General features: G+C 41.6%; 1 protein-coding gene across 3 annotated transcripts in view; it reads right to left on the reverse strand.

Annotated features, from left to right (window-relative positions):
- Positions 1-218: 218 nt before the first annotated feature.
- The window catches only part of GPR19 (G protein-coupled receptor 19), a 36,183-nt gene continuing 13,301 nt past the window's right edge, over positions 219-23,100 (reverse strand). For 2 of the 3 annotated variants that reach the window (XM_073020496.1, XM_037990329.2), the window contains one exon: positions 219-2,984. In XM_073020496.1, the coding sequence (XP_072876597.1) occupies positions 1,686-2,984 (1,299 nt within the window). In that variant the 3' untranslated portion in view covers positions 219-1,685. The remainder of the gene's footprint in view (positions 2,985-23,100) is intronic. The other variant, XM_007967703.3, reaches the window with a different exon arrangement.

Below are 23,100 nucleotides of genomic sequence, written 5' to 3' on the forward strand. Positions count from 1 at the left end.
ATCCCAGCTACTTGGGAGGCTGAGGCGGGAGAATCACTTGAACTTGGGAGACAGAGGTTGCAGTGAGCCAAGATCACACCACTGCACTCCAGCCTGGACAACAGAGTGAGACTCCGTCTCAAAAAAAAAAAAAAAAAAAAAAAAAAATTAAAAAAAGAAAAAAGAACAGCCAAATTCTCTTAGACCTTTGACTTCTACCAAGGCAGTGGTCAGGAAGCCCTTCAAGGCCTAGATGGGTTTGGCCCCTCGTGTTCTCTAGGGAGACATCCGAAATGTCAAGGAAAGAGCGACAGACAGACATGCGGTTAGAGGCCCGAGTTTGAATACCAGCTCTGTCACATTCCAACTTGGGCAGGTCACATAACTTTTGAGTTCCAGTTTGCTCATCTATAAAAGGGAATGATAATAAATATATCACAGAATTGTTGAGAGGATAAAGGAGATAATGCATGTAAAATTGCTGAACAACTGGAGTTATTATTTGCAGCTCTTGTTAACTAGGGCGTGAAAATGCATACCAGTCTTGTCTCTAAACCCTTTATTGTTTAAATAAAAACATTTTTTAAATGTGCTGGCTGGTCCTCGATTTGAAATAATAGAGACCCGGGAAGCAGAGGAAACACATTCCCTAGTTATCACAGGCAAAGAAGAGTTTGAGCTCGGCAGGGTATGGTGCTGTGCCCTGGAGGGAGATGAGGGAGACCAGGCTCTGGCTAGAGAAATGGCCTCGAGTTTCTAGGAGAACGAGGAAGGCAGTCCTTGCCCTTGCTGTCCTGGTGTATAGGGGTAGGGCTGGGCAGCTGAAAGTCTCGGCTTGAATTGCAGAGCCTGTACAGAGAAATGCCATCTGTCACGTCTGTCTTTGGCATTTTTTAGATATGCTAGCAACAGCACCTGCGCATTTACTTGTATATAACTCAAAAATGGGAGGGAAATGTCCTAGACACAGCCTAGATGGGACACAGATGTCAGGAAAACATTGCATTGACTTTGCATTTTTCAAGGCTTTATCAGCCGCTTAGATTAAGGAAAGATAAAAACAAGAGAAAGAGCAAGAGAAATTAGGCCACTCTATGCTTTCCCCTCCTAAGAATCCTGATTAAAATCCAACCACAGAAGACTTCCCAGCAAGTTCCAATATATGACATGCTTTCCATAGCAGATCTGGCTCGTGGTTACTTGGAGGAAGGTAACGTGACAACCTATACAATATTAACTCATCATAAATGTTGCTTAGTGAAAGAAATATAAATCTCTGAGATAGGTGACATGGGAATTTCATTTGGAACTGAAGCCCATAGTTATAAAACTTCAGTAAGGAGGAGAAAAACAAAACAAAATAAAACTAGATTCAATCATTAATCAAAGACTGTGTGTATGGCTTAGGTTTATGTTTTTGAACCAACAGTAAATAAGTGTTAAGAAAGCATTTTCTTTTTTATGCATGTAACTAATATATTAATAGTAAAAGGACTGTTGGCTGTAGCTCAAAGTGAATGCTTTCCCTAAAACATAAAAAGCAAGTAAAATAAAACCCACAAAAACTACAATAAACAAATGAATGCATTTTACGAAATAAAACATTTCCCTTGGAAAGTTGAGGGAAAACAAATATGTAAATAGCTTCTGTTTTTATAATTAAAGCTTTTTAATCTCTGGTGCATAACAATTGAAAGAATGAGAAATTAGACAAAAGTATTTGGTGGATTTGAGTTAATGGGCCAAGCAAGCTTTTTTTCCTTGGCTTCTCTGTCAAATGAGTCATAGATTGAGTCTTTGGTAATAGTTTTGGCCATGGAAGGGATTTCTGAAATGCCAACATAGTTTTTTTTGGCCATCCTTGAACTCGTTGTGATAGTATAGGCATTGCTTCGGTAACATTTCATAGAGGACATGCAAAAAGTCTCTTTCATCCCCCTCCGAAAATTGGCATTATAAATTGAATACAGAGTAGGTTTAGAGGCTGAAGAACTAAAGGATATCCATGTGATAGCTGTGAAAACAAGGGAACTTTTCTTATAGTCTTGTTCATGTGGGTGCCATAGCTGAGCTACATGAAAAGGCAGCCAGGAGAGCAAAAACAACAGATTTAAAATGAGGAACATCTTGATGGTTTTCACTTTTGTCCGAGGGACAATGTTCATTGTCCTCCTCACTGTTCGGCCATCTGTGCCTATTCTCCAAATATATTTTATGACCTTTTGGTAAAATAAAATTATGAGGGCAGATGGAATCACAAAGCCCACCAAGAAGTGGATGACAGTATAGGCAGTGCCTTCCCAAGAGGAAGGGAGGAAATAGTTACAATGACTGTCCCAGTTGGAGCCATAGAAAAAGAGCACAGGGGTCACAAAGGCTGCATCAAAGATCCACGATGCTGCGATCATTTTCTTGGCTTTTTCTCTGGACACCTTGAAGCTCAGAGGATAGACGATGGTGTAGAACCGGTCTATGCAGATGGAGAGGAGAACATAGATCTGGACACCTGGAGTGAGATACTGAAAATATCGCACAACCTTGCACATTGCACTACCAAGCGTCCACCTTCCAGTGGTGAACTGGAGCAGGACGAAAGGCGTGCTGGCAACGCTGATGAGAAGGTCAGCACATGCCATGGAGACCACAAAGTAGTTGGTGGTAGACTGAGTCCTCCTACTCCTGTGGATGACCAAACAAACCAGGGAATTGCCGAAGATAGAAAACAACCACAGAGTCCCAAAGAAGATGCTGGCTGTGGCTACTTCCCCGGGTTTCAGTCCATAGTGCAGATGTGTTTGGTTGCTCATCCAGCTGTGCTCCTCACCTAATTCCATCAGGTACTGGCTTGGCAGAGGTGTGGCTGCTGCAGTGCAGCTGCGGTTTTGGAGCGGTACCAGAAGTGTAGGAATAATCAACTGTGGCTTGCTGTTATCCATTCTGTGAGCAAAAACCATATTCACTTTTTTCCTCTTAATTCTGGATGGGGAAAAGAAGAATGAGGCCTCCTGTTAAAAAGGTGTCATACAGGTTGGTTATGATTATGAAGGCGAATGATCTTATTTGACATTTAGATTGGTTGTCATTTGTCTATGAGTAGGACTTGTGCATTGGCAGGAAAACATAACTACTATCCAGAAAAAGCCTGGCCCCCATTTTGTTTTCATTTTAGGAGCTGTTTCAGCAGATCCCAGCTCAGGCTCTCTCTGGCCTCACCTTCTCTTGAGCCTTAGTCATAATACCAAGCCCCACTCCTACACATATCCTTTTCCCTGCACTCATCAGGGATCACAGAGGATTAGAGATCTCAAATCTGGCTCATGCTAAGGGTGTTACCACCAACTGAAGATCTGCTGGCATTCTGGGCAAGTATGTGAGAAGTTCCTAATTGTCATGAGGTTGCAAGAGAGGAAAGCTTGGGCAGATGAAAACACACAGATTTTGACTATGGAAGTAGCTAACAGCAGTCTGTGAATAGAGACTGGCTAGCTACTGGGAAGGGTACTGTCCTTACTTAGTGTAGATTTTCCATCATAGAAGGATCATGGTAACACATGGAACAATCAACCCTGCTACATGAGCCAGAAATAGCTCCTAATTTAATGACATGTGAAAATAGGTTGCTTTTTCCAGAAGACACAGTTCATGCACTAATAGCTTGCCACCTACCAGTGACATATATTTTGATGCTATTCTGTTGTTGTTGTTTCATAAAATATTGACTGAAGAACATACAAGATGTCCTCTAAGAAATGGAACCAGGTTACGGGAGACCTTATGGCAGTCAGGTGATTAAAAACAACAACAACAAAAAATGTAACTGTTAGCTAAGCATAGTGGTGAATACCTATAGTCCCAGCTACTCAGAAGGCTGAGGCAGGAGGATCACTTGGGCCCAGAAGTTTGAATCCAGCCTGGGCAACATAGCAAGACGATATCTCAAAAAAAATAAAGTAACTTAAAATTACTAAGCACTTTTTAAAAGCTTAAAAAACTTATAGTTCTTAGATATAAAAGAATATTTTAAAGTTTAGCCTTTATTTTATACTTTTTGTATTATTCAGTGAGAAAAAAAGTCACACTTTTTAAACAGGCAAAAAAGATTAACTAGTTGTGGGCCATTCAATTAAAAATGAAGTGATTTTGCTCACAGATTTTAAAGGTTCAATTTGGTCTGAATCCAGGAAACGAAAAGAGAAACAGTAGCAATGTAATCCATAATAACCATAACAATTATGGTGATTAACATAAGAGATAAGGATAAACATTAATATTTTCCAGAATGTGCCCACTAAAAGTAAAAGCCCATGTGGGGTTACAGCCACCATTTTGCTGAGATTCCATCTGGCCTGTGGCACAGGGGATGTGGCTCCAGCAACAGGCTTTTCTAGTGGTCACTAGTTTCTTTCTTGATGGGCTCCTGTGTCTGCACCTCACAAAGAAACATTTCTCAAGTGACAGTCAGGATTAAATAATAGTTCATAATGAAATAACGATTCTTAATGACTAATTTTTTCTTTTTTTTTTTTTTGAGACAGTTCTTAATGACTAATTTTTTCTTTTTTTTTTTCTTTTTCTTTTTTTTTTTTTGAGACAGAGTCTCACTCTGTCCCCTGGGCTGGTGTGCAGTGGCACAATCTCTGCTCAATGCAACCTCCACCTCCCAGGTTCGAGAGATTCTTGTGTCTCAGCCTCTCAAGTAGTTGGGACTACAGGTGTGCGCCACCATGCCCGGCTAATTTTTGTATTTTTAGTAGAGACCGGGTTTCCCCATGTTGGCCGGGCTGGTCTTGAACTTCTGACTTTAAGTGATTCGCCCGCCTCGGCCTCCCAAGGTGCTGGGATTACTGGTGTAGCAACTGCACCCGGCCCTTGTTTTTCCTTTGAAGGATTTTTGTACTAATTTGTGGTAGAGAAAGAAGTGTTACTACATATCATCTTCACCAAAAAGCCACATTCAATACAAGTCTGGTGCTCCAGGCAATATACTCAATGCTGTTCTGTTATCTTTAGGCTTTTTTGTCCATGAGGCAACCTTACCTAAGCAAGCTTAAGTAAGATAATTAAAATTTAAAAAATTTTTTTAAAAATGTGTTTTTGCAATGGCGTGAACCCGGGAGGCGGAGCTTGCAGTGAGCTGAGATTGCGCCACTGCACTCCAGCCTGGGCGACAAAGCGAGACTCCGTCTCAAAAAAAAAAAAAAAGTGTTTTTGCCACACAGAAAGCCAAAATAATTAAACATTCTGATCACTAAAAGATCTTTAAGCATGCTGGGAAAATGATAGCCAATGGTAAGAACAGCAACCATACTTTCCCTATAAGAAATTAAGGCCAGGCGCGGTGGCTCTCGCCTGTAATCCCAGCACTTTGGGAGGCTGAGGTTGGCGGATCACAAGGTCAGAAGATCGAGACCAACCTGGCTAACACGTGAAACCCCATCTCTACTAAAAATACAAAAAATTAGCCAGGTGTGGTGGCAGGCGCCTGTAGTCCCAGCTACTCAGGAGGCTGAGGCAGGAGAATCGCTTGAACCCAGGAGATGGAGGTTGCAGTGAGCCAGGATCGCGCCATTGTACTCCAGGCTGGGCAATGGGGTGAGAGGCCATCTTCAAAAAAAAAAAAAAGTCAGGACATAAGATCTAAAATTAGCATTGTCCTAGAAAATCTGGACTGCATGACCCTTATATATATAAGATTGTAATCATCTTTTCGCCTTCATATGTGTAAAACCTATGAAACTTAAAAAAAAAAAATCTTTTAAGATTTAAAGTTTAAAAATAAACTAAAACAGACAAACAATTTCCCCAGACAGAACACCGTTCTAACTTTTCTGGGATGCCTGTGGCCTGAATAAAACAGGAGTCTACAGGCACTTTTCCTTAATGCACACACTTGAAAACCTGTGACCTTCCTTCTGTTTCTTTCTTCCTCTAACAACAAAACTCTGTAAATGAAACTCAAGCTCACCGCTTTAACTAAAGCCTGGGGGCGGGGGGGGGGGGCCCATCCATCATTTGCTGCAGCTACTTTACACCCACGAGTATGTCTGCCCATTTCCCCAGCCCAACCACTGGGAAGCAGAGGATCCCGATGCTCAGAAACAGGACGAGGGAGCCCGAGGAATTTCTGAGTCTAGGTTTCCTCTGCTGGTGGCATGAGTTCTCACTGCACCTAAAATTGCTGCCATTCTGAATATTCATTCAACAAACCGAGAAACTGGGCTAGGTATAAAGAGAAGAAAGATACGTAGGGCCCATAAAACAAGCAGTGTGCCAAATTATAACTCAATTTGATAATAATTACAATTAACTGCTAAGAACAGAACTATGTACAAGGAGCTAAGTAAGATAGAAATAGGGACCCAGTTTTGCCTGGGTAAGGGGAAGAAAAGGAAAGGCTTCACAGAAGAGGTGAAGTTTGAGCTGGGAGCTTAGAGGATGAATAGGACTTCTTCAGGAAGACAAGTGAATAAAACATTCCAGGGGAGAGAGAGAGCATGTGGATTTAATTTTGGGGTCATTTTTCTGGGTTGATCTTTTTTGGAGCCCTTTTCCCCTCAGAAACATAGTTTCCTTCAGACCATGCCTCTCAGAGTATATAGTTTCTAAATGCCCTACAATCAAACTGACCTAAATTTTTCCTCTGGTTACAATGAGAGGTTATATTTTCTGCATTCATGGGCAGAAATGCGGTCAGACAGTGGGTAAGAACATTAGCATATCCAGAATGGTTGTTGTACCCTTGTTCACACAGCATCTTGTTAGTCCTTTACTGCAGCATTTTCCGTTTGTTTTGCTCTAGCTTAGCCATACAGTACTTTGGAGTCTCCCAGGGAGCTTTAAAACATATTGATGCCTGGGTCCCAGCTTGAGGGATTTTAATTTAATTGCTCTGGAGTGCAGCCTGTGTGTTGGATGTTTCAGAGTTCCCCAGGTGATCCTGATGTGTAGCCAAGATTAAGAATATCTGCTTTAGAAATACCTCCATGTTTCTGTCTTCTTCAATAAACTATGGACTCCAGTAGGGAGATGGGGATGCTATTCTTTTTCTCCGTGCTCTACAGCTTCCGCTGAAGTTCTTTACATTAATAATTGCTTATTAGATGTTTACTAAATTGGATCTGTAAGGACAGAGAGCTGAAATAAATGACTCTTACTCTATGTGCCTCTGCTAGGAGAATTAAATGCAGATAGAAAATCATTATATATTCTCAGGGAGCTGAAACAGTGGGGACAATGGTGATAGCGGAAAACATGACTCCTGACAAAAGCAGGGCAGGTGAAACTGAAGCTACCAGGTCAACTGCTATATGAAACAGATATCTCATCTCAGGGAAAGCGAAGGCAATTTAGGTGTCCTCAGACAGGTTCTTGCACTTTCCTCCCAGAAAAAAGGTCTGCCGTATTATAACTAAATTCTAGGGTCTCAAAGTAAAGTTTCAAAAAGGCCTCCCCTGCTCCATTAATTTGGATAAAAATATATCTTCAAGGGGGTGTTTCTGAAATATAAGATCTGGTTAATTAGTAATTCTCTTCAGAGCTATCCATATGAAGTAATTTTAGGACAAGAAAGCCTTCTTCACCTCTTTCCTGTTCAACCTATCCCTTCCCAGCCGGGTCTGAGACTACCATTTGGCATACTCCCTTGGCTGAGGTACTGAAGGCCCTTATTTATCTCTATCTGTATATGATCTAAAAGAGGAATCATTCATTTATCCTATTATCTACTTCTCATCCATGCAGGCTTCAAGATTAATACACGAGTGGGGAAAATGGTAGATGGGTTGTCATAGTACAGAACTGGGGGCCAGGCATGGTGGCTCACACCTGTAACCCGGGTGGCCGAGGCAGGCGGATCACCTGAGGTCAGGAGTTCAAGACCAGCTTGGCCAACACGGCAAAACCCCGTCTACTAAAAATACTATTAGCCAGGCGTGGTAGCACGTGCCTGTAGTCCCAGCTACATGGGAGGCCGAGGCAGGAGAATTGCTTGAACCTGGGAGGCAGAGGTTGCAATGAGCCGAGATCATGCCACTGCACTCCAGCCTGGGCGAGAGTAAGACTCTGCATCTCAATTAAAAAAAAAAAAAAAAAAAAGAACTGGGGACTGGTTGGATGGACCCCTGTAATGATGGGATCCTGGGGCGCCTGGGAGGAGAATGTACCCTATCACTTTGCTTTGTAATTTTTATTTTGCGTGTTTGTCTCCCCCATTAGGTTATGAGTTCCTTGAGGATCAGGACTAGGTCTTTACTTCTATATCCCTAGGGCACATAGCTATTAAAAAAAAAGGTTTAATGAATATATGAATGGGTGGATATGTTAGTAAAAATTATCCAATACTTGAAAATAAGGCAAAAAAGGACATATTGTTTTAAGGTCATACAGGGACATTATTAAATGGACCTCTCCAAGGATTATTTAATTCTCTGGGAGAATGTACCTGTGCTTGACTTTGCTATTTAATATTTAACTAGAGCTCAGACACTGTGAAAATATTTATATGTTAACTTGTAGATTTCTTTCTAGCAGAAAAAAATAACCCCAATGGTTATGGACTTACTGCCCTCTAGGACATAAGCCAGTTTAGTGTTTACCTAGCAATTTTATGCTGAAATTCTTTTTTAAAAATGCCTATAAAGATGCATTCTTCAAATGCTCTTGGAACCAGCTTTATTATCTCATTGGTTCCTTCGGTATTATGTTAATAAATCTTTAACATATGTTCATCCCATATTTGTATAAGTCATGATTCTAACTTTTTGAAAATCATACTTTGTTGGATGGAATGGATGGATGAATGACTGGAAGCTAAAAAGAGGGAGTGGAGGACCACAGAGAGGAATGGGGCATAGTCGACAAACTTTGCCTCACAATTCTGCATTAACTGTTGGATAGGTTTTTCAGTTAGTTGTTGGGGTATTTCTAGACTTAAAAATAACCCAACAACTAACTTTTTCTCCTCCTGTGATTATAAAGATTCACAAATATTCTCGCAAGGTAGAAAGACCATTTTTATTTCTTGAGATTTGTTTAAAAATTTAATGTCAAACAAGAATTTTTATAATGTTGATGTTTTACATGACTTGGTTGAAAAAAAAACACAATAGAAACATTTTTTGTAGAATGCTAAGTATCTGCTGGACCTATATGGATATATATGGCTATTTACTTATGAGCAGTAAGATTACAGTCATGACAGTAGTTATAGCATTAATACAACCAAGAATTAATACTTGTTTTTGTGCTTACTATGTGCGGCACTTTATATGTGTAACCCTTCAAAGCAGGTAAAATTACCGGCCTTGTTTTACAAATGAAAAAAAAACTGAAGTTCTTCTCCAAAGTCATACAGTTGGAAAGTGGTCACTCCAAAGCCCTTGCTCTTAACTACCATCAGGGTTTCTTGATCAGTGAGACCACGGAGGGCTGAATTCAGAGAGTCAAACTGGATGTACATTGGTAAGTCTTTCTTGACTCTTCATTCAAACAGAGGAATACAAAGTTATTCCCTAGAGCCTATCCACAGATACATCTGTTGAATATGCTAGCTCAGAAATATGTGACATAGTGAACAGTTTTAAAAAATGATCACTTCCACAATATACCGCACAGAAGCTTAGCATCAAAAGTGCAGCAGACATGCTGGCCTGGAGAAATAACCTTTCTTCAGAATAAAGAATGTGAGAGTATTGGAATTTCAACAGGATGTATAATTAACTGTTGCCTTTTAAACAGAATGAAAGCAGAATTCTAGACTTCAATTTGAATTGAAGTGAGGAAAAAATTTGATCAATTGTATCCAATTTGATACAAGTAGGAAATTGTCTTTTAAAATCTTCGTTGTTTAAATTCAGGAAATATCATGGTACGGAGATTTTATCTTAAACCTTTCATTGTTGTGTAGGCTTGATTTGCTTACATGTGAAAATGAGAAATGCCTGTAACACTAGTGGACTGGGACTGGCTTACATAGGGAACCCTGAGCCACCTGTATATACATTTCTTCCCCACTTCAGGCTCAAAGACATCATGTTGATATCATGAATCAGCCATGGTAGGAGTATGGCAAACACCAAAAATTGAAGTTTTGTTTTCTTTTCCCCCTTCTGCAGAGCCAGTTGTTAAACATTTACCCGCACACCACTTCCAGTAGGGCAGCGCTTTCAGGGCAGCCTATCCTAAGTCCTGAACTTACACACATTGCTGAACTTAAAAATGGCTCAGGAGGCCACACAAGCTCTTCTGAAGCTTCCTAAGTGGCTCTCTTGCTGTGTGGCCTTGAAATAAGACTCTGGTGTATGTGTGCTTGTGTGTGTTTTATAGAGATGAGGTCTTGCTATGTTGCCCAGGCTGGTCTTGAACTCCTGGACTCAAGCAGTCCTCCTGCCTTGGCCTCCCAAAGTGCTGAGATTATAGGTGTGAACCACCATGCCCAGCTGAGATAAGACTCTGACACGAACATTAAGTGGCTTATAAAACTACATAAGGCTAGGTAGCCACCAGCATGACTGTGGTGGGGTAACAGGAAAACCAGAGAGGGTGAGACATGTTCTTACAATGTCAACTCAGATGAGGTTGCTAGATAAAATACAGGATGCCCAGGTAAATGCGAATTTCAGATAAGTAACAAATAATTTTTTAGTAAAAGTATGTCCCATGCAATATCCCATGCAACATTTTGCTGGTGTCCTATATTTTTATTTGTTAAATCTGGCAAACCTACACCCAGAATGTAATCTTCTGCTAAAAAAATCTGTGTTTTAAATCTCACACAGTAGGCATACTGCAAAGCAGATATGTATGTAGGCTTTGAAGTCAGTTGCATCCTATTCCTGTCACTCACTCACTAGCTGGGCGACCTTGGCCAAGTTACCTAACCCTCTTGAGCTCCAATTTTCTTATCTGTAAAATAAGGAGAGTCAGTTCCTATCTCATTTGATTACTATAATTAGATGAGAGAACATACACAGAACTTAGATGAGTTAAAACATGTACATATGCCTGATATGAGGAAAACAACAGGTGTTATTTTCAGATATAGTTCTACAAAACACCTAGTTCTGTGTCTGGCATATAGCAACTGCTTCAAAAATTAGTCTTTCAAACCATATGACAAAAAAATTTTAGTAACCATATTACACATCACATACTATAGTAATAATACTAACATTGGTCACATAATCAGGGGTAAATGACTTTTGTGAAGGGGCCTGGGTACCTAATCATCATTTACAACGATGTTTTTAAGGGGAAAATCGTTGAGGCCCAAATAAATAAACACATTTTCTCCAAGTTGGGGATGATTTTATGTGACACGTAGGCCAGATCAAACTTTTTAAGAACTCCTACATCAAAATACATAATACAACTGGACTGAATACGCCTTTTCCAAAAGCCCACAGAATCCATTCTGCTTAAATTATTTCCATTAGAGGCTGGGCATAGTGGCTCACGCCTATAATGTCAGCACTTTGGGAGGCCGAGGAGGGCGGATCACCTGAGGTCAGGTGTTCAAGACCAGACAGGCTAACATGGTGAAACCCCATCTCTACTAAAAATACAAAAAAAAAAAAAAAAAAAAATTAGCCGGGTGTGGCAGCTGGCACCTGTAATCCCAGCGACTAGGGAGACTGAGGCAGGAGAATTGCTTGAACCCGGGAGGCAGAGGTTACAGTGAGCTGAGATCACACCACTGCACTCCAACCCAGACAAGAGAGTGAGACTCCACCTCAAAAAAAAAAAAAAATTATTTCCATTAGATATTTTGAATTAACTGCAAAAGAACCTCACACTGCCAATGAAAACAGAGCTTCTTTCCACCACCTGAGACTCCTGGTGCCACAAGCTTATAGGCTGGAATTTTCTCTCCTGGTCTTTTTCCTTTCTTCCTCTTATATAATATATGTAAGTATTCCTCCATAATAATCCAGCTCTGTACCTTTCAAACTGTTTCCTAACTGGGATCAAGCAGTTTCTCAAGCTCAGACTGGGTGTATTTTCTTTTTGTTTGGAAACTGGGTATGCTTTCATGGTAACATGATTTTTTTTTTTAAACAGAGCTGTTTTCAAAACAGCTTCTTCTAACTTCACAAAATAGCTTAAAACAACCATGAACATTCCTGGCTCAGAAATTCTGCCTATCTAGATTTAAGGGACTACTACTCTCCTATCACATTTGCCTCTTTCTTTATCCTTCACATGAATTCAAAAATATCACCCTCTCTCACAATTACAGCATCATCCTTTTTAAAGTCAAGATCCCTATTAAAATATAAATGTTTCTTAAAGACTGGTTGTACTTTTTTATTTTCGGTTTTATATTTTATCAGTAGAGTAGTGATCTCAGACCCATTCATTCTATCTCTGAAATCTACGATTAGTGAAAATGAGAACAGAAGAGATGCCAAAAGCAAAAGCCATGAGGACCATCAGTAACTGAGAGAATTAAGATGGGGTGTCATTATGAGAAGGGCTGGGTGAAGGGTGAAAGGTGAAGTTGAAGAAGATAAACTTCACCTCCTTGATAGTTTTGTGAAGGAATGGATAACCGCTGGGTAGATACCCTACCCAAATGAATATAATAGAAAGGAGCCTGAGTTTTACCCCACATGTTGTCCACAGGCTGCAGTCCTCCCCTAATTCTTTGCAAACAATGTTGCATGAAAAAAATGTTAGGTCATGTTGGCATCTCTTTGGGGGTGATCACCCCCATGGATGTATAAAGAATACTATCTAATATTTCTCTTCCCAACTGCTGCTTAGTAGAGTTCCTTGTATACAGCACACAGCTGCAGGTTTAATACTGAACTTCCCTACCTCCCTACATTCACACAAAATCTGTAAGGTAAGATAAAATGTAAAAGAAACAAGTGCAAAAATATTTCACCCTGGCCGGGTGTGGTAACTCATGCCTATAGTCCCAGCACTTTGGGAGGACGAGGTGGGTGAATCACTTGAGGTTAGGAGTTTGAGACCAGCCTGACCAACATGGTGAAACCCCACCTCTACTAAAAATACACAAATTAGCCAGACGTGGTGGTGGGTGCCTACAATCCCAGTCATTTGGGAGGCTGAGGCAGGAGAATTGCTTGAACCCCGGAGGTAGAGGTTGCAGTGAGCCAAGATTGCACTACTGCACTCCAGCCTGGGTAACAGAAAAGATTCCATCTCCAAAAAAAAAAAAAAAAATTCACCCTAAGAAATGACCATTTTGTTACGATGGCATATTCAATCATAACATCTATCCATTTTTTAAAAAAATCACTTAGTGTGGTCAGAGTTGTGTTCATTGCTGGGGACACAGATGTTATAATAACTAGACAGACCAGATCCCTGTTTTTATGGAGCTTACTTTTAACATGGGAAACAAATAATAAACAGCTAAACAAATAAAAATGTCAGTAATTCAGAAATGATTAGTGCTATGTAGAAAAAGAAAGCAGAATGAGGGACCAAGAATTGGTGGGAAATGGAATGGCAGATGGCTGGTTAGCTGGTTACCCAATGACCATTCCCGACTCCTCCCTCTCCTGCCTTACTTATGAGGCTAAAAAGGTAAGATAATAATTTCCCCACCATCCCTTTCAGCTAGGTGTGGTCACATCAATATAATCTTCTTCTGGCCAGAGACAAGAGAAAGTCTCCCAGCAGGGTGTTGGGAGGTTCTCGGAAAAATGTTTCTTCCTTGATAAAAGGAAAGAGGTGTGTGGTGAGTATTCTCGTGGGCCTGGCTGCCTCTCTGCTTCTTACCGCTGTAAACTGCCATATGAAGATGTCAGGGCACTGGGTGGTATCTTCTGAGGTCAGTGGAAGTCCTGAGACTCACCGAGACACAGTGCCCTGACACTGTGGTGCTGCTAGGACACTCACCTCCAGACTTACTAAATACAATCAATGTCTTTATGGCTTAAGCCACTTTGAGTTTTGTTACTCACCTCTGAAAGCACCCTGACTGAAACAGGGTCTGGTTTTAGATGGAGCAGTTAGAGAAAGGTTCTCTAAAGAATCTGCCCCTCATTGGGGCAGCTGAAACCCCAATGGCAGGAAGCCCGCCATGACATTCAAGCAGAAGAAGTGATGAATGCAAAGACCCTGGTGTAGGAATGAGCTTGTTAGGTGGCTGTAGCATATCAATGCCGAAGAAAATGATACCTGATATAACCGGAAAGGTGGGCAAGGGTAGGATCACACAGGGCATTGTAGGGTATGGTTTTATTATATTGAAAGAAAATCCATCGCAGGTTTCAGGCAAAGGAGTGAAATGAATATGACATTTTTTTAACCCCCTCACTCAGATTTATGTTTTAAAAATACAACTTTAGTTGCTGTGTAGGTGGCCAAGAGTAGAAGCAGGGAGAATAGTTAACAGGCTATTTATTACACCCAGCACTTTGGGAGGCCGAGGCAGGTGGATCACTTGAGGTCAGGAGTTCGAGACCAGCCTGGGCAACATGGCAAAATCCTGTCTCTACTAAATATATAAAAATTAGCCCGACATGGTGGTGGGCGCCTGTAATCCCAGTTACTTGAAAGGCTGAGGCAGGAGAATCGCTTGAACCCAGGAGGTGGAGGTTGCAGTGAGCTGAGATCGTACCTCTGCACTCCAGCCTCGGCGACAGCTAGACTTTGTCTCAAAAAAAAAAAAAAAAAAAAAAGTCTATTACAGCCTGGGAAACATAGTCAGACCCTATCTCTACCAAAACCAAAAAAAAAATTAAAAATTAAAAATTAGCTGGATATGGTGGGAGGCTCCCAGCTACTTGGGAGGCTGAGGCAGGAGAACTGCCTGAGCCTAGGAGGTTGAGGCTGCAGTAAGCGAGGATCACACCACTGCACTCCAGCCTGGGTGACAGAGCGAGACTCTGTCTCTAAATAAATAAGATGCTATTACAATAATCTAAGTAAGTGATGATGGTGGCTTAGACCAGGGTGGTGGCAGTGTAGGTGGAGAAAAGTAGATGAACATTGAAAGTATTATGGAGACAGAAACAAGATTAGTTGATGTGTGATGGGGTTAGGGGATGGGGATGACTCCTAGTTTTGAGAGCCTGGGAGCAAGAGAGAAAAAGTTTAGGGAGCTTGGAATCAATAATACCATTTTAGATAAGTTAAATTCCCACTAGATATCCATGTAGAGATATCAGCTGGCTACTGAATATGTACGTTTGGAAAAATGTCCTTTGAAAACCTGTGCCCATTTGACTCAATTCATTCATCACTCCATAAATATACACTAAGATCATACTATGCTCCAGAATGTGCTGTGTTAATAATTAGATACACAATGGTAAACAAAACTGTATCCCTACCTTCATGAAGACCATAGTGTAATTAGTTGTAGAGAGGTAGAGAGTAGTAAACAGCTAAGAAGAAATGAATGTATTAAGTTGTAGTAAGTCCAATGAAAGAGTAGGCTCCTATAAGAGAGCATGGTAAGGACCCTCCCCTGGGCTGGGGTCGGGGAGGCAATGGAAGCAGCAGCAGAGATGATGAAGAATGGCTCGTCTAAGGTAGACTCGCCAGGACCCCTGCTGCTGACAGATGACAAGAGAGTCTAGCCAACTGCCGCCTTGGGTCCCAGTCACCTTCCAGGTCCTTAACAATGTTCTAGGCTCCTTGAGGCCTGGACTTAGGACTGTTGTGATAGTGTGTTGTCCTGGATGCAATTCAGAGGTTTTTTTGTAGACAAAAACACCTAAATTATCACATGGGGAGCAGGTTAGAGAGAAAGAGGGATAAGTAGAGCCGAGGGGAACAAAGCATCCCCATAGATTTTGTTCTGTGTAAGAACCAAAGGACCTAGGAAGAGGAAGAGAGTCTCAGTAACGTTTGCCACTGATGTTCCCATCAGCCCGGTAGGATAGAGCCTTGCCATTATTTAAAGGAAATAATACGAGTAGTAGGCAGAATGGTCCCCCAAAGATATCCATGCCCTAATCCCTGGAACCTGTGAATTTGTTATGTTATACAGCAAAAGGAATTCTGCGTAATAATTAAGGTTATGAACCTTAAAGTGGGGAGATTATCCTGGATTATCCACGTAGGCCCAACATGAGCCCTTAAATACAGAGAACTTTCTCTGGCAGCAGCAGGAGAAGTCAAAGAGAGACTCCAAGCATGAGAAAGAACTGACATGCTATTGCAGGCTCTGAGATGCAGGGGCCCACATAGAGGGACCAGGATGAGGCGTCTAGGAGGTATGATGGCTCCCACCTGACAGCCATCAAGGAAATAGGATCTTGATGAGGCCTCTAGGCGGTATGATGGCTCCCACCTGATAGCCATCAAGGAAATAGGATCTTAGTCTTACAACCACAAGGTACTGGATTCTACCAACAACCCAACTCAGCCTGGGAGGGCAGTCAACCTCAGAGCCTCTAAAAAGGATCACAGTCCTGCTAAGATTTTGATTTTAGCCCTGGGAGACTCTAAGCAGAGAACTCAGCCAAACCCACCCAGACTTCTGACCTACAGAACCGTGAGATAATAAACAGTGTTATCTTAAGCCACTAAATTTGTGTTAACTTGTTACAGCAGCAATAAAAACTAATTCAATATAGCATTTCTTACGTAATTGAATGTGAGTACTAAAATTCATACCATTCTATCACCTTCTACCCTACTAGCATCTGAAATATTAGAAAACCAAAAATCTTAAAGTGCTTTCTACTTCACCTTACACATTGGGCTGGGGGCTAAGAAACCTGGGTTCTAATTCTGATTATAAGCACTGAACAAGTCAAGAGACCCCGGTCTTATTTTTATTTCAGCATAAGGACCTTAAGTACCTCAATCTCCCTGAACCTCTGTTTCCATATCTACAATATGCATGAGTTGGCCTAGTGATTTCTAAGGTCATTTCAGCTCGATGAGCAAAAAGTGACAGGTGGACATTGTTATCTGAGATGAGCTCATTTAATTTATAACCGACCACTTTCATCTGGCAGAGAGCTCGTACTGAGAGTGCATTCTGATGGGAGGAGAGGGAAGTTGTTTAGGGCTGCTGGGGCCCAGCACTGAGAGTTTTTGATATCAAAGATCAGTAGCATGGGTCTCCAAAGGAAAGACGAATTTTCCCTAGGGTCCAGCCCAGGCTTCACAGTAACTATCCTAGATGTGTCAACAACTTCTTACTGAAGATTCCTTGCAAGAAGTGGTCTGGTCAAAGAGGACCTGCCACCTGTGTTTGCTTTCCATTCTATCTAATACCAAGCCTCTCAGGGAAGAGAAACATTTCTAGAACCCCTGAGAGTCCTCGGTCGGTTTTCTACACCTTTCTTCCCAGTATGAGGTCTTTCAAATTCTGAAGAAAACAATTTGACCAAGGAATTTGCACCTCACTAAATTCAATTCATTACAATAAACATGTTTTGAACACCTGCTGTGTGCTCGTTGAGTTAGAGGGAACCAGTTGTTTTGGAGGTGAATGTTTGGTTTCATTTCTAAGTTCTGACTTCAGTATCAAGAGGCAAAGACTAGACTTATTAAAGTCAAAGCAAAGAACAATGAAGTAGTTGAGATTTACAGCTATTTGAAAAGGTGAAGGACTTGTTAAGAAGCGAGTATCAGCACTGAGCAGGAAGTTACTAAGCATTGTTTCTCAGGAGCATTCACCTTCTGTCTCACATCTTATTCATATCAACATTCCGGGTAAATTTTGATCTGTACCACTATCCTCAGTCAGGGTTTTCTAGAAAGCAACCTTCAAGTTTATGAAGCAGATGTTTTTTGTTTTTTGTTTTTTGAGACAGAGTCTCATTCTGTCTCCCAGGCTGGAGTGCAGTAGTGCGATCTTGGCTCACTGCAACCTCTGCCTCCTGGGTTGAAGCGATTCTCATGCCTCAGTCTCCCGAATAGCTGGGATTACAGGCATGTGCACCACGTGCAGCTAATTTTTGTATTTTTAGTAGACATGGAAAATGAAAAATGAGTCTTCCACTTATATTTGTATATTTGCTCTATTATTCGAGAATTTTCAATTCTGCGTTGCACCATGTTGGCCAGGTTGGTCTTGAACTCCTGGCCTCAAGAGATCCACCCGCCTTGGCCACCCAAAGTGCTGGGATTACAGGCGTAAGCCACTGCGCCTGGCTGCAGATGTTAAATTTAATATCGCATTAACGTGTATTTTTTCATGGACAAATTATGTGACTATATGAAAACATGGCTGAACACATATTTTCATATATTTCACATGGATAATATATACAGTGCCATCTGTTTTTAGACAGTTTATAAATGATCATTTCTCAGTGCTTCTGAATTCAATTCTCTCTGCATATCAGTAATGGTTGATTCAAATCACCTATGCTGGCTAGGCGGGGTGGCTTACACCTGTAATCCCAGCGCATTGGGAGGCCGAGGCAAGTGGATCACCTGAGGTCAGGAATTCCAGACCAGCCTGACCAACATGGTGAACCCTGTCTCTACTAAAAATACAAAAATTAGCTGGGCGTGGTGGTGGGCGCCTGTAATCCTAACTACTTAGGAGGCTGAGGCAGGAGAATTGCTTGAAGCTGGGAGGTGGAGGTTGCGGTGAGCCAAGATCGCACCAATGCACTTCACCCTGGGTGACAAAGTGAGACTCCATCTCCAAAAAAAAAAAAAAAAAAAAAAAAAAAATCACTTATGAAGCAATTTTCAATCTTTCTTCTTCAGAGGCACATGACAAATGTGTTCATATGTGTGATATACCCCCATGTATCCAGAATTATGTGCAATTCTAGGAGCTCAACCTGTAATTCCAACCCTTTAATCTCTATCCAAGAAATCATACTGAAAAAAACGTTGTTATGTATATATCCTGAAATTTATTGGAATTAATTAAAAAAATAAACCAATGATTATTTATTAGTAAGCAGTTATTTGCAACATGCTCTGTTTGAGACACAGCAATATATTTTGACACCTTTGTTGACATACACTGTCCTGATAGGCCACAAGTGTACACATGAAATCTAAATTCTTGAAGGCTAAGGTGCTTGGCACAGAGAACCAGAGAGAAAAGTGCAGTTATTCTCTTTCCTGGGCAACTGTGAGCTTGTAACTAGTTCTCTGAGTCTACTATTAAGCATTTAATAAGAATCTACTAATGAGCACTTTTCTTGATCCATAAAGCCACTGAACATTCCAGCAAAGTTTCATGGCCTGCACCCAAATTTGAAGATTTATTTCTCTCTTTGGATATAGAACAAAATGACTTTATGTGCATTTTATTTCACTTTATTGGGTTGGTGCAAAAATAATTGCAGTTTTTCTAATGAAAAGTAATGGCAAAAACTGCAATTACTTTTACACCAACCTAATATTTTATTTTGAGACAGAGTTGCACCCTGTTACCCAGGCTGGAGTGCAGTGGTGTCATCTCAACTCACTATAGCTCCTGCCACCTGGGTTGGAGAGATTCTTGTGCATCAGCCTCCTGAGTAACTGGAATTCCAGGCGCATGCCACCATGCCCAGCTAACTTTTGTATTTTTTGTAGAGATGGGGTTTCACCATGTTGCCCTGGCTGCTCTCAAACTCCTGACCTGGAGTGATCTGCCCACCTCGGCCTCCCAAACTACTGGGATTATAGGCAGAAGCCACTGCGTCTGGCTCTTCATGTGCATTTTAAATATGAAGAGGCTATACAGTATAGTGGCTGAGAGCACAGGTTCTAGACTAGTGGTTCTCCATCAGAGATAATTCTGCCTCAGAGTGAACATTTGGAAATGTCTAGAGACATTTTTGGTTGTCATATCTGGGAGAGGGAAGTGTTACTGACACCCGGTAGGTAGAAGCCACGGATGCTGCTAAACCTTCTACAATGGGTTGGGCACAGTGGCTCATGCTTGTAATCCCAGCACTTTGGGATTTTGGGAGGCTGGGGTGGGAGGATCACTTGAGGCCAGAAGTTTAAGACAAACCTGGGCAACATAGTGAGTCCCTGTCTCTATCAAAAAAAAAAAAAAAAAAAAAAAAAAGCTGGGCATGGTGGTGCATGCTTACAGTTCCAGCTCCTTGGAAGGTTGAGGTGGGACCATCATAGACCTAAAGGGAAAAAACTAACACGCAGAAGACAGGGCATGTTGGGCCCTAGGAGTTTGAGCCTAGGAGCTTTAGGCTGCAGTGAGCCACGATTGTACCACAGCACTCAAGACTGTGTGACAGAGTGAAACCTTGTCTCTGGAAAACAAACAAACCCAAAACACTACAAAGACAAGGACAGTCCCCGACCCCCACCACGACAAAGAATTATCTGGCCCCAAATGCCAACAGTGCTAAGGTTGAGAAAGCCTGCTCTAGAGTCAGCCTGCCTGGGGTTCAAGTCACTTATAATCTGTATAGCTGTTGGTAAATTATTTTACATGTTTGTGCTTATTGAGTGTCTTCAACAATAAAATTAGAATAAATAAGGCCGGGCACGGTGGCTCACGCCTGTAATCCCAGCACTTTGGGAGGCCAAGGCGGGTGGATCACAAGGTCAGGAGATCGAGACCATCCTGGATAACACAGTAAAACCCCATCTCTACTAAAAATACAAAAAATTAGCTGGGCGTGGTGGCGGGCACCTGAAGTCCCAGCTACTTGGGAGGCTGAGGCAGGAGAATGGTGTGAACCTGGGAGGCGGAGCTTGCAGTGAGCTGAGATAGTGCCACTGCACTCCAGCCCGGGCGACAGAACATGACTCTGTCTCAAAAAAAATAATACATAAATAAATAAATAAAATTAGAATAAATAATAACAATATTCATTTTATTGATTTTTTATGATAATAAAATAAATTACACAAGAAATGAGCTAAGGACAATGTCTGGAACAAAGCAAGTGCTCAACAAATGTTTGCTTTTGTTATCATTATATGCATTGAAAAAAAATTGAGAATACACCAAAATTTTAACAGTGATTGTTTCTAGGTGGCAAGATCATGACTGATTTTTATTGTCATTATCTTTTTATACTGCTTTATATTTTCCAAATTTTCTAGAATGACATTTGTATTAATCTAATATCCAAAAACATGTTTTAAAAGAATGCAGACAAAAGAACTTTACTTGTGATATAGTAAAAAAAGCACAGAATTTAAAAAGACCTAGATTCAGATCCTGACTCTACCTGCCGTCTGTGGACATTGAACAGGTAAGTTAATCTCTTTGAGCTTCAGTTTCCTCAGCGAAAATTGGGGCTAATAATGCATATCATAGAGAGTTGCTATGAGAATTAAACATGACAGACATGCAGTGTCTGGAAGAGTATACTGAATGAAAGGCTCCAGGAGATGACTGCTTTAAAGGTTTGGTCAAGGGAAAATGACTCTACAAACAGGGAAATATATTAATGATGGTAACTCCCCTTTTGCCTTTTATTTTTTGGTTTTTGAGATAGGGTCTTGCTTTGTCACCCAGGTTGGAGTGCAGTGGAGCGATCACCGCTCACTGCACCCTCAACCTCCCAGGCCCATGCAATCTTCCCACCTCAGCTTCCTGAGGAGCTGGGACCACAGGTGCATGCCACCACACCCAGCTATTTTTGTAGATCTCCCTGTTTTTTTTGTTTTGTTTTGTTTTTGTTTTTGTTTTTGAGACGGAGTCTTGCTCTGTCACCCAGGCTGGAGTGCAGTGGCACAATCTCAGCTCACTGCAACCTCCACCTCCCGGGTTCAAGCAATTCTCCTGCCTCAGCCTCCCGAGTAACTGGGATTACAGGCACCTGCCACCATGCCCAGCTAATTTTTGTATTTTTAGTAGAGATGGGGTTTCAGCATATTGGCCAGGATGGCCTAGAACTCCTGACCTTAAGTGTTCTGCCCACCTCGGCCCCCCAAACTGCTGGGATTACAGGCATGAGCAACCATGTCTGGCCTAAGGTCTCCCTATGTTTAGGCTGGTCTCAAATTCCTGGGCTCAAGCAATCCTCCCGCCTTAGCCTCCCAAAGTACTGGGATTACAGGTGTGAGTCATGGCGCTCAGCTTCCCTTTTCCTTTTTAAACCATCCTCTCAGAGATCACAACTCCCATGTCATCCAATTTTTTGCCTTGGCTGATAGAGAAGAAACTATGTCCACACTCTGGTCTTTCTCTTTTCTCTCCCCTCCCTATATACACCCTAGAAATGGATTTGATCATTCTCCTGGCAGGCCCTGACTCATTTGGCAGGGTTTACTTGCAGGCAAGCTGTTGTGTCTGAAAGGCAGGACTCAGGTATCACTTTCTCATATTCTTCACCCATGCTCATTGTCCCTCTTCTTATTTCTGCTTTCACCCTTCACCTCTAGGTTGAAATCATACTTGGCAAGGCCTCTCCTCGAGGGGAAGCCTCTCCACTTTCTCTCCCTCTGTTCTATCCTCCCATTTAGCTGGTTGAGTAGGTTGCCCCCTTTTAGATTCCAGAAGGATGCGTAGGAAGCGCAGCTAGGCTTCCAGATCCATGCCTCATGTGTGTGCTAGCCCTGCTTATCTGAGAAGCCCTGCATGTGTGGGGGCATGTAGCACTTGCCAGCTGGTTTGTGCTTCCATCAGGGCTGTTGTCTCTTTTGTGCAGCTTGCTCAGCAGGTAATGCTTGAGGTGAGCAGCATGAGCTGGTAGAATTCAAGGACCCACACCTTATCCATAACCCCTTAATGATTTAATTAGATGGAAAAATCATGGGTTATATTTGTGTGTATTATCAGGAGGGTGACTATTTTAAGCCTTACTATCTTGCTAACTTGAATTTAAATCCTGACCAAGCTTTCAAAATGCCCCAGGACAATCTTCTTCATTCAGAACAATCTTCTTCAGTCATGCCATGGTTTGGGAAAGGCAGTCTGATCCTAACCCACACTGACCCTCAAGATCCCAGAGTTCCCTAGGAAAGAGTCCTGCAGTCCTGTGAGCTTTCTATACAGAGTTCTAAGCACTGGGAGCCAGACTGAATTAGGAGAGAATTGCCTGGGGCAGGAGTTGACTTCTCAAGACATTCACTCTCAAACCTGAGTTGAACTGTTTCAACACTTGGAGATGGGACCACGCAAAGCATCAGAGGAAAATAAGACTGTTGGGGTGCTTCCATCTAGATATGAATAAAAATATCAGGAGAACTTCATTCTAAATGTAAATAAAAATGTCAGGCGGAATGGTGATCTCCAGGAAATAATTTATG

Source organism: Chlorocebus sabaeus, chromosome 11 (genome assembly GCF_047675955.1).
Source record: "Chlorocebus sabaeus isolate Y175 chromosome 11, mChlSab1.0.hap1, whole genome shotgun sequence".
NCBI classification, from domain to species: Eukaryota; Metazoa; Chordata; class Mammalia; order Primates; family Cercopithecidae; genus Chlorocebus; species Chlorocebus sabaeus.